We start from the raw sequence: 13,020 nt of genomic DNA on the forward strand, positions 1-13,020 counted from the left end.
GAGAGAGAGAGAGAGAGAGAGAGAAAGAAAGAAAGAAAGAAAGAAAGAAAGAAAGAAAGAAAGAAAGAAAGAAAGAAAGAAAGAAAGAAAGATAGATGTATTACAATTTGCTTTTGGATAAACACTTTTCAGTTTAAAAAAACTACAAAATTATATTTCTTTAAAATATATCAATAAGAAACAAGAAAAAATTAATGTTCACCATAGTCAATAAAAGTATAAATAAGAAAAATAAGTTATCAACCATAGCTAGTTCTGATGACACAGCCTTGATCATTTCAAAACCTCTACATCAAATTTAAATAAATTCACACTACACTTTCAAAATTCAGCAGTAAGATAACCACCTTTCCAAATTAGCTCTATTTATTCTCTGCCATCAATGCTGATGGGTGTCCATTTCTCTGCTACTACTATATGGACATAAACATATCAGTCAAATTAATAAGTTCCTTCATGTTATATAAACAATACTGCTGTGAATGTTCAAGTATATACAACTGATCAACTACATAATAAATATTTATAAATTACTGTATAATAGAATCTTTTAGGATAAATTCATTAAAAATAATTAAGTATAAACAGTATTTTTGAGATTTAGATGAGAGAAAAATGTAATATTTTGGCTTTGCTTATACAAAGGGAAAAGGCTAAGAGGTGTGTAAGAGGTGCCTTTAATCCCAGTAGAGAAGGTGGTTCTCTGAGACCAGCCAGATCCACAGGCAGAGTTCTAGAACAGCCAGGGCTACATAACAAGGAGAAGAGGAAAAGAAGAGGGGAGCGGTAGGGAGGAAGCATAATCACAGTCACTGTGCTGTTTCAAGGGGAAAACAAATGTCTACATAAAGGACTTGGGGGAAAATGTCAATGTAACCCAATTCTGCCTCTTACTGGGTACCTTAAGTGAGCTACGTAACCTTTTCTGACTTAGTTACCACAGCACGAGCTATTATGGCCATAATTAATAGTTTTGGTATCTCCTCTAATTCTTCATCCTATGTGATCCCAATTTTGAACTTAAGTATTCAGAAAAGACAGGGTGCTCTAAAGCTACTGGAAAAATCTAAACTCCTCTCTTTAACACTTAAGACCTGCATATTATCAGTTACCTTTTCACAGAAGACAGTGTTTTTCCACCCTTACAATAACCTCCAAGTAACCATGTAATACAGACGTCAGGAGGCAGTGTAAGTGGGAATTCTTTTTGTGTTGTGTTGTGTTGTTTTGTTTTTGTTTTTAGAGACAAGGTTTCTCTGTGTAGCCTTGTCTGTCCTAGATCTAGCTCTGTAAAACCAGGCTGGCCTCCAACTCAAGTGCCCCACCTGCTTCTGCCTCCCAAGTGCTGGGGTTAAAGGCGTGTGCTACTACCATCTGGCCCTGAAGAGGGATCTCTAACAGGACATCATACAGAAGCTAAGGGACAGTTTTCCTTAAACACAAGTTAAATGTATACAAATTTTTTGGTCAAAGCATTCATACCCAGGACACGTTTTTTTATAAAACCTTTTTTGATTACTAGAACTTAGAAAAAAAGACAGCGTGTCCAACTACAGTGTGTAGTCAGTAACCCTGAAAACTCAAATGTATGAGTTACCAGGTGATCACAGAACAAGAAACATGACTTAATCTCACATTCTAAAGCGACAGACACATAAGAGGCTCAGTGAGCGTCAGTGAGCACACTCATCACACGAGCACCAGTACCTCATGGTAAAGCCTCGTGTCATTCATTCTGATGAGCACCCCATCAATTCTCAGGAAAAACCGCAACAGCAGGAAGAAGCTGGAAGGCATCACTCTCTGGAGAGAAAAGACAGTACAGTACAGTACAGTACAGTGCAGTGCGGTGAAACGTTAATGACAAGTACATACTTTATTTCTTTACTACAAGAAAAAAAGAGAGAGAAACACTGGGAAAAAAAAACTTCAAATTCACCATGATTCTCCCTGGTCTATGTCTATGTCCTAAAAGCCCAACAGACGGAAATACCTGTCTAAGATGCTTTTAACACATCAGACCTATTCAATATCACAGCTCAGCAATGCAGGGATGCTGACCAGATCTAGTTCACTTGCACACATTAATAAGATAGAAAAGAATCCAAAACCCAAATATGATGGTTTATATATTCTCAGCCCAGGGAGTAGCTCTATTAGAAGGTGTAGTCCTGTTGGAGAAGGCATGGCACCATGGGTGTGGCCTTTATTATGTCCTAGGTGCCTGGAAGTCAGTATTCTGCTAGCAGCCTTCAGATGAAGATGTAGAACTCTCAGCTCCTCTCCTGTATCATGTCTGCCTGCATGCTGCCATGTTCCTGCCTTGATGATAATGGACTGAACCTCTGAACCTGTAAGCCAGACCCAATTAAATGTTGTCCTTTATAAGACTTGCCTTGGTCATGGTGTCTGTTCACAGCAGTAAAACCCTAACTAAGACAACAAAGTATAGTTAAGAATGAAGGCTTATACTTTGACACCACCATAAAGCCAAAATAACGATAAGCTGAAGCATTCCAACACAGGCACCAGCTAATCTGAGGTTCTCTACCCTAGTTCCACTGGCCTCGAAGCCTTTAGCTGGTTATTTAACAAGGCTGGTTTGTGAGGAAAGCAGATACAAACTGATATCTGGATCCCTGGGCTCACCAGCTTAGCCTAGACCGGTGAGAGAGACAGTCTCAAAAAGAAAAGGTGGATGGGACCTGAGGAACAACATTCAAGGCTGTCCTCTGGTCTCCACATGTGCATTTAAACATATGCAGGCTCACACCTGTGTGCTCACAACCAAAAGCACAGATGAAACTGATACTTCTTTGGGCTGAGGAGCTGGCTCAAGCAGTGAAGCACTCTGCAAGCATTAGGGTTTAAGTTTGCTCCCTAGCACCCACAGAGAAGCCAGGCATGGCAACATGTGCCTAGTCCTGTCCTGAGGAGGCAGTGACAGGATTAGCAAAATCCAGGTTCAGTGAGAGACCCTTTCTCAAAAAAAAAAAAAAAAAAATCAAGTAGAAATGCAATAGAAGACATATGATATGGACTCTAGCCTCTGAATACTCATGACAAACACACACACATAAACACACACATACATACATGACTTAAAACATACCCAAGACCTATAAATACAATGCTCCTTTTTAAGACAGATACTGATTCCATGTATCAATACTAGCAAAAATTGAAGAGCCACTTCCTTCTTTGTGGCGACTTCTGTTCACCCACTTTCCATAAAATAAGATCCTACAGTGTATGCTCCAGGTCAGTGCAGCCAATGAGGTTCTTCTGCATGCCGGGCTATCAGATGGCTCACCTGGCATTTATGTAGGTTAAAATAAATCTATTAAAATGACATGACAATCTTATAAATACAAATCTCACTCAAAAGTTATGTCACTATGATGGACAGTGCCCGTGTTGAGTAGCTGTCTGGCCACATGTTTAGCTGTCACAGTCATAGTTACTCGGTATGCAGATCTAAGTAGCTAACTGCTCCCGTATCTTCAGTACAGTCAAGTTACCCAGTTATCTATTTCTTATAAACATGTTTCACCAATAGCATATGAACAGAAATAGCTTGTCCTCTACTGATAGACAACAATATAATAGGAAATGATCATTTATACTTGTGTTTTTTTGTTTTCCACTTTTATGCTAAAAACTGACCTGATAATTTTATGATACACTAAAATCCTAACTCCTGGGCCATTGTTCTCGGGAGACGGTTCAGCTGTGAGAGCACTTGTTGCTCCTGCAGAGAACCAGCTACAACCCTCTGCACCCACATGGTGGCTCCCAACCATCTCCAGCTCCAGGGGATGCAATGTCCTTTTCTGACCTCCAGTGACACCAGGCACTCGTGTAGTGCACGAAAGCAAAACGTTCACGAACATAAAATAAATACCTAAAGCATCCATCCAACATGCTACCTGCAGATTCTACAAATATCATTTTAAATTATGAACATGAAAATTAAGTCACAGTTTTCATTCAGTCAAGTTGAATAATAAGCAAATAACCAAAAGATGCTGGACAGATATATTTTTAAAAAGACTAAATATCATTGTTTCTGGTAAATGTCACAAAGCTGTGCTGTAGACTTAAACCTTACAAGGCATCACGCCAGCCACTGGTGAGAATGGAGGATTAATTTGAGTACTCACAATTTTCACACTCAGGCTGGAAACACCATGATCATGCAATTCATCTTCAAACAGGAGAACTTCTTCAAAAAATTTAATCTGTTCTCTGGCTTTCAATTTTTCTGTATCTATATGATCTGTTGTAGGTACAACCTGAAACACACAATTTTAAATGACGACTTTCAATGAAAAGCGCTAGAGTTGCAAGTAAGTTTGTATCATTTCTTTGCATAGCATCGGTATTCACATTTGCCTCCACTCTGAAAGTCTGAAAACCACTAGAGATTACTTATCTTCTGACCTGGTATCAAAACAATCTAAATACACCATCTCAGAAGAAAATTAAGCATTTCTTGTGAAGGTGAGAAAATTATCAACTGAAAATCTGTGTAAGTCAAAATAGCTCCATAAAAGGCTAAGTGTAGTCTTGTGCTATTTGGATATGCTCGTTAGGAATTAGAAAAATACTTTTTTCCATTAAAATTACATGTATCTCAGGAGCTGGGAATTAATGCCTGCAGCAAAAGCATGACAACCTGTGTTTATACATAATCCCCAGAACACACATAAAAAATACAGGCGAGGTGGTTCCTGCATGAAGCCCTATACTGGTGAGACTGGTTACACAGCCATGTTAATATAATTAGCCCTCCTCAACTATATATACTTAGAAATTGTTAAGCTGATAACTTTTAAATAAGATATTAAGTCAGAGTGCATGAGCAACTATTCTAACGTGCTATAGAAAAAGAAACCTTAAAAACACATAGACACCAAGCATATTTTATTACAAAGATTCAGTGTAGATAAAAAAAAGTGGCCCTCCACAGCTTCTGTCCTACAGAATCATTTATTTAAACAAGAAGAAACAGCCATATATAGTTACATCACTATGGGACAGGCACAGTATTAGGAATTAATTTACTTCACTAATCATATTCTCACACCATCACCTTAGGCCAGCTAATAAACACAAAGGTAGACATGAATCTAGTCAGGTTAAGATTTCCACAACTTTGTGAGTGGCTTTTCTTATGCCATTCTACAGCCCAAAGAGTAAAAGTTAAACAACCAAAAAGGAGACAACAATAAAATACACACCCACATACACACAAGCTACTTCCAGAACTAAAAAGCAAGGCTCAGAAAGCAAGAGACAGGAGTCCCTCTCCAGTCCCAACACTGACTCTAAGAAACTATATTTTACTAACATATACCTCCTATACATACACAGTTTTTGAAGCATGTTCTAAAGATTTCTTTTATGTGTAGGCGTGTTTGCCTGCATGTATGTAAATACACCATGTGTATGTGCTGGCCTTGGAGGTCAGAAGAGGACAAATAACCACTAGGAAATAAAGTTATAGATGGTGGTGAGCTGCCATGTACCTGCTAGAAGCCAAAGCTGGTCCTCCGTGAGAACAAGTGATCTTAACCACCGATCCATCTCTCCAGCCACTGGAGAATGTTATGAGGAAGAGTTCAGAATTTAAAATCTCAACTGATATTATATGTACAAATGTTAAAAATAACAACAAAGGCTGGGTGGTGGTGCTAGTGATGAACACTTTTAATCTCAGCCCTTAGGAGGCAGAGGCAGTGGATCTTTGTGAATTTGGGACCAGTGGGGGCTGCAAAGTGAGATCCAGGACAGCCAGGGCTACACTGAGAAGCTCTGTCTTAAAACAAAACAAAACAAACAAAAACAAAAAGCGCTGGAGAGATAGCTCAGTGGTTAAGAGCACTGGCTGCTCTTCCAGAGGTTCTAAGTTCAACTCCTAGCAACCACATTGTGGCTCACAACCATCTGTAATGGATCTGACACCCTCTTCTGGCATGCAGGTGTAATGCTGATAGAGCACTCATATATATATTTATATTATATTATATTATATATAATAACTCATAGAAAAACCTAAAAAATAATAAAAACCAACAAAAAACCCTCATAAATTCCTATGAAATCATATACATATAACAAATATTCAAAACCATAAATTAAGGGTAGTGTGCTACCCCAAACCATCTACAAACTAAGGACACCAGTACCTACCTACAGAGATATTTTGAACACTAAAGAACAAAATTCTAATTTTTTGCCTGGAAATTTTTCCATTTAAAAAAGATGTATGTATGTATATGTATATATATACACACATACATACACACACACATATATATATGTGTGTGTGTGTATATATATATATATATATATATATATATATATATATATATTAGATTTATTTATTTTATACGTATGAGTGTTTGGCCTACATGTATGTATGACCACCATATGCATTCCTGGTGCCTACACATGTCAGAAGAGAACATCAGATCCCGTGGAACTAGAATTAGATGGTTGTGAGCCACCACATGGGTGCTGAGAAATGAACCTGGGTCCTCTACAAGAGCAGTAATTACTCTTAACTGCTGAGCCACCTCTCCAGTCTCAGTCATTCCATCTAAAACAAAAACAAACAAACAAACAAAGACATTTAAACCCCCACGTGCGTGCATCAGTTTTAGGTAATGAAGCAGCTTCTTTCATTTCTGGTATTTCAATAAACACAGTGACTGGTATTTGAGAGCATTTGTTGAGGTCTTCCTTGTGTAACAGATAGACCGGTAAACACTTTTACACATAGGATCTGGTACTGTCCATTTATCAAAAGACCTTGCAAGATCAATCTGTGGAGAGATGACTCAAAGGACAAAGCCTAAAATGAAAGCCCAAAACCCACATACAGCCAGACCCAACAGTGTGTGCATGTTTGTAACCCTGTGCTCCAAGGGGTGGAGTCAAGAGAAGCCCCCGAAGCTTGCTAGACACAGAGCCTAGTATGCACATCAACAAATCAACAAACGCCAGGAACTGCATCACCAGCAAGATAGAAGACAAGAACACACACACACACACACAAGAGGGGGGGGGCACAAGTACAAACTGCTTTGACAACCTGGCAAAGCTTTTGCCTACTGATTTGAAACAAAGTTTATATTTGGACAAAGCCCGAGCACATTACTAGAGTGGGTGATCACACTGACATTTTTAGCAACACCTGAGAAGACTTGCGTTATAGGTTCCTATTCCTGATCTACTTACAGCTAATGCAGCTTTTCCTATGTGAATCCATAAAGTAATCATCACTATTGCATGAGGTTTTTAAAAATCTATTTCCCTCATTCCTGGCAACAAAACATCAATGACCTAAGCTCGCTGCTTAGGTCATTTAGTCAGAAGAGACTATAATCTGCAGTTCTTTAGAGAATAAGAAAATCCCCTCACCTCACACAGGAGGATACCAATGGCTTCTAGAATTACCAATGGCTTCTACACAACAAAGCTTCACCGTATATCTGATGAAATCAGTAAGTGAATAAATGAGTGAACATTGATTTTCTCAAAAATTGTGTTTCTGTCCTGGAAACACACAGAAAAGTTGGAGGGAGAAACTAATAAGAATTAGCTTCTATCTGCTGAGACTAAAACACTGTGCAAAGGCAAGGCTTTCACACAGGACCTCACATGCCCAGTTAATAACTCTAGCTGCCAAAACTTTTACTTTAAAAAATTTCATCTTCTGGGTGGTGGCGGCCCACACCTTTACTCTTAGCACTCAGGAGGCAGAGACAGGTGGCGCTTGGTCTATGAGCAAGTTCCAGGACAGCCAGGATTACACTGAGAAATCCTGTCTTGGGGGAAAAACTGTTTTAATCTCTGTGTAATATGTATGTGTGGAGGTCCGAGGACAATTGAAGGTGCAGGTTCTCTCTGGCCATCTAGCAGCCATGCCTTTACTCACCGAGTTATCTCATCAGCCCTAAATAACTTTTAAGGAAAATGCTTTAAAATGGAACAATCTTGTCAGACACACAACCTAAGCCACATTTGTTTCACCTCAGTCTCACTAGAAGACCTAAAACTATAGCTGCTGCAGAGCCACCCGTTCCACTCTCAGTGAAGCTTTTCTGGAGCAGAGACTCTACAGATGCAACTCGACACTAACAACACTGAACATGTAATAATTAGAATCTGCTTGTGAACTCTTCCTACAAAACTCCGCTGTGGGTAAGCATTATCATTTACTCAGCCTGCCAGCAACGGTCACTAGCCTTGATTAAATACCTCACCTAAAGAGCCAGGCGTGGTGGCACATGCCTTAGATCACAGCACCAGGGAGGCAGAGGCAGGCAAATGTCAAGGCCAGCCTGGTCTAAATAGAGTAGGCCATCCAAGGCTACACGAGACCCTGTCTCAAAAACTAAAATACAAAAAGAAAGAAAGAAAGAAAGAAAAAAGTAACTAACTCATCTAAAGTCATACCAAATTTAAAATCAGTGCAAGCATATATAAGATATAAGTTTTCTGTTCAACTGTTTGTTCATATGTAAAACCAGCTTCTAGCTAGCAGTTTCTATCTAACTCACCTAGTAATACATTTCCAGGGACAGACGCTTCTTGGCTGTCATATTGTTAACACCAAGGCAAAGCAAGCATCTACCAACCTTACTTTAAAGAATATTGTTTTAAAAATTAATTAAATAATTGAATTTTAAAAAGAAAGAAAGACTACTGCTCTCAGGCAGGAGCATGCATGCCTGTGGTTCTAGACACTGAGGAGACCAAGGCAAGAGGAGCCCAAGAGTTCAATACCAGCCTTGTAAGACTCCATCTCAAAAAGAGAAAAAAGGAAAATCTTGTAATAGTCTTCTTTCCCACTAATTAATTAATTAATATTTATAATAATAATGATAATAAACCAAACCCCCTCACATTAAGCTCTAAAGTCTGCCACCAGGAAGAAGCAGGACGAAAGGAGTTGGGAAAAGAATAACCACAACTAGGATGCAGTGCTAAGATTAAGGATTATATGAATCATATGAAGCAAAGGTTCAGATTTACCTTTAACTTAAGAGATTCTCCAAGCAACGTTCCTTTATAATCTGTTGTATAGGTCCAGTCATATGGTTTAATAACTTCTTTGGAGTGTTCACCCTCCGTCCTCAAATACCAAAACAAAAAGGACGATGAAATTTAGAATATATATCAGTGTTCATATGCACACCAAATTAACACATTGTATATATAAAATAAAATACCCTACTAGCACACATACAATATAAAACATCCTACTAAAGGCATATACTGTCATTCGCTAGCATAAAACCAACCTTTCTAAGTAACAATACACGTTTGCTGAACATGTATTGTTATTTAACTTGTCATGTGCTGATATACTCTTTCTAGGTCGTCCTACATTTCCTGAGACATGATTCAAAGCTTACATTTCATTCTGTCCTTCAAAGCATATAGTATATATTCAATAGGCACAAAGTAAATATTGCTAATTTAACCAGCAAAAACCAACCAACCAACCATTTTTCTTAGTTTTAATACCCCACAAATATTCAATTACAAGAAATGTTTTTCTTTAAAACCAGAAACTTTAAAGTTTCTGTACTGATTGGACTAAAGAACACCTGCAAAGCTCAGCTCACATGTATTTTAACCTAATGAGCATTTCAAGCAGTGGTCAAATTAACCTTTGTTTTATGGCTCAGAAAAATGAGTTTTGAATAATACAGTTTGAACATTTAATTGTAATAAAGCACACATATCCTTATTGAATACTCTGTGTTGAGCCTGTAACTGCCCGGATTCTCACCTACTTTCCTGCCACTCTTCAGCACAAGCTACTTTGAGCATGCCCTGATAGTTGTTCACACATCTCAGTGCGTCCGTAGCATTGAACTCTATTCCGAAGCCAGAGCCATGCTGGATCCTTAGAACGTTGTCTCCAAACATCATTTCAGGGAGGGATGGCATGTGCAGCTCGTCAGCTAACCTGCACAGAAGCAGAGGTCAGGGAGATTCCTTTATGCTCACCAGGCATTTCTGTCTCTTTCATCCCAACCTAACTCTGACTTTCCAGGATAAGCTGAGAAGTCCATGACGATAAAGAATCTGTAAGATGCTTTCATCACCTACTTGTTCATCATCAAATCTCTGCAGCACTAAACTCAGCAAGACAGAGTGGGGAGGGAGGGATACATGGGGGAAACCCAAAGTGAAGAACCTGATAGTGATCACCATAATTAAGGCCAATTCTAACTTCACTACTTCTAAAATCTGATCCTTAAAACCATTCTGTGTGCTAAGAAAAAGCCCAGAGAGTTCAAGAGCACGTGACTGCTAGTGTAACACCAGGCCTTTATCCAACATGCTAGACCATTTTCAACATGTCTCAGATGGGCAGCTTCACTAGAATATCTACAAAAAGTCAGAGCCACAAATCAATAACACATCGCTGGGTTTTGATATTGTGATTGGTATTGTTATTATTTTGATACTTGAAAAGTTAAGAAAAATTAGATTGTTGTTGTTTACATTGGGACTTCTGGTTTAAAAAGAAAATGAAAAAAGTTGGCCAACCAACACAAAGCCTGCTTTGTCACACAGCACCAACTGATTGGCACTAAGTTATAAGCTGTCAACCTCTAAGTAGGGGGTGGGCTGTCCAGTTCACTGGTCCTTTTGAAAACTGGGTTGACAACTCTGGACTACAACCAACATGGAAGAGTTAAGTGTAAAGACAGTGGCACATATATCTTGGTGGTAACCAACAGCTCTCTAATTGGCCTTAAGGTTCACTCAATAAAAGAAAGTTATGCTCAGTACTAGAAACTTCACCAAGTACCTGGGACTAGTGAGGTCATGAATCTTAGAGAACCTACAACTAAGCCAAAATAATATATATAATATGCATGCAATATGCACACCATCACCACCAACCACAATAATTAAAGAAAAAGAGACCATGAATGTGAGAGAGCAAGTGGAAGGTTACATGGGAGGGCTGGCCAAAGAGAAGAGAAAAAACAATGCAATTATAGTTAATGTCAACAAATAAAAGATATGTTTCTTTTTTATTTTTTTTTATTTTTTTTTATTTTTTTTTTTTTGGTGGTTTTTCGAGACAGGGTTTCTCTGTATAGCCCTGGCTGTCCTGGAACTCACTTTGTAGACCAGGCTGGCCTCGAACTCAGAAATCCGCCTGCCTCTGCCTCCCGAGTGCTGGGACTAAAGGCGTGCGCCACCACGCCCGGCTTTATTTTTTTTTAAAGCCGGTTTATAGTCCCAGTTAAAGGACTTCTCATTCTGGTTTTCAGTACCTGAGTTTGAACGGAGAGCCTTGCACCTGCTAGGCACATTCGCTATCACTTAGCAGCAACCCTATTTTGTGTAAAGCTAGGGGCAGTTACTTATTCACTCCTGGAAAACCAAGCTTAAGTACATGCTAGCACACCTAACGAACCTGATTCCAACCTGAACTCAGGGATGAAAGTTCAAAACTAACCAAAGGCAAACTCTGGAACCTTGGTCCAATATGCTTATTCTGGGCTGAACCGACCAGTTAGTATCGTGATTCTCTCCTTTCTGAACTCTGAGTGAACAGTCACAAGAAGCACAGTTCAAGAGACACAGCATGGGGGCTGGAGTGATGGCTCAGTGGTTAAGAGCACTACCTGCTCTTCCAGAGGCCCTGAGTTCAATTCCCAGCAACCACATGGTGGCTCACAACCATCTATGAGATCTGCTGCCCTCTTCTGGTGTGTAGGAATACATGTAAGTAAACACTGTAACATAGTAAATAAATAAATCTTTAAAGAGAGACAGACAGACATAGCATGAAAGAGAAGTCACAAGGCTGAGCGGAAGTGTGAAGCTGCTAAGTAACAGGACAGAGAGGGGCATGAAGGAGGCAAGGCAAAGACAGAAGTAAAGGAACTAGGGTTGGAAAGCTGTCCAAGTTCCTTCAGACAGTAGAGTAGATGTGTGTTGTGTGTGCATTCCACTGTTTAGAGGGATCTCATAGTATCCTACCTAAAATAATGTCTCCTGCCCAACTACCCTGCTTTATTTTTGTTTTGAGGAGGGGAGTCTTTTGTTTATTTTGCTGTTGCTTTTTGAGAAAGGGTGTCTCTGTGTTACTGTCCTGAAGCCCTCCACCCAAAAGACCAAGCTGGCCTCCAACTCAGAGATATACCTGCCTCTGCCTCTCAAGTGCTGAGATTAAAGGCCTGCACCACCATGCCCAGCTACCTTGCTGTTTTTTTATTTATCACTTACCAATAGCTGGCATTAGAAAATACATAGTAAATGTGCATATATAAGAAACATATTTATATTCTTACCACTTCAAAAGACAACAGGTCTCACTTAGGTGTGGTGGTTGGTGTACACCTTTAGTTCTAGCACTCAGGAGGCAGAAGAGGATCTGTTAATGAAGCCAGCCTGCACTCCATAGCAAGTTCTATACCAACCAGACCCACATAGCGAGACCTTTTATCAAAACAAGAACAAAAAGCAAGCAACAGGGCTGGAGAGATGGCTCAGCAGTTAAGAGCCCTGACTGCTCTTCCGAAGGTCCTGAGTTCAAATCCCAGCAACCACATGCTGGCTCAAAACCAACCATAATGAGATCTGATGCCCTCTGCTGGTGATATGAAGACAGCTACAGTGTATACTTAGATATAATAACATATCAATCTTTAGGCCAAAGCGAGTGGGGCCAACCAGATCAAGCAGAGATTCTGAACTCAAATTCCCAGTAACCACATGATAGCTCACAACAATCAGTACAGCTACAACATACTCATATACATAAAATAAACAAAACTTTAAAAAAAAAAAGCAAGCAATAACAAAAATATTCTGAATCTGGACACAGTGGTGCACACCTTTAATCCCAGCATTCAAGAGGCAGGGGCAGGCGGATCTCTGTGACTTTGAAGCCAGCCTGGTCTACACAGTGAGTTCTGGGTCAACCAGGACTACACAGTGAGATCTTGACTAAAATAAAAAAAAAAAAAAAAA

General features: G+C 39.4%; 1 protein-coding gene across 2 annotated transcripts in view; it reads right to left on the reverse strand.

Moving 5' to 3' along the window:
* Tiprl (TOR signaling pathway regulator) overlaps positions 1-13,020 on the reverse strand; it is a 22,910-nt gene that overhangs the window by 4,631 nt on the left and 5,259 nt on the right. For both annotated transcript variants that reach the window (XM_021162922.2, XM_021162914.2), the window contains exons 2-5: positions 9,809-9,988; positions 9,046-9,145; positions 4,164-4,295; positions 1,708-1,803 (exon numbers count right to left, since the gene is read on the reverse strand). In XM_021162922.2, coding sequence (XP_021018581.1) covers positions 1,708-1,803; positions 4,164-4,295; positions 9,046-9,145; positions 9,809-9,969 — 489 coding nt within the window. In that variant the 5' untranslated portion in view covers positions 9,970-9,988. The remainder of the gene's footprint in view (positions 1-1,707; positions 1,804-4,163; positions 4,296-9,045; positions 9,146-9,808; positions 9,989-13,020) is intronic.

Source organism: Mus caroli, chromosome 1, assembly GCF_900094665.2.
Source record: "Mus caroli chromosome 1, CAROLI_EIJ_v1.1, whole genome shotgun sequence".
Taxonomy (NCBI): domain Eukaryota; kingdom Metazoa; phylum Chordata; class Mammalia; order Rodentia; family Muridae; genus Mus; species Mus caroli.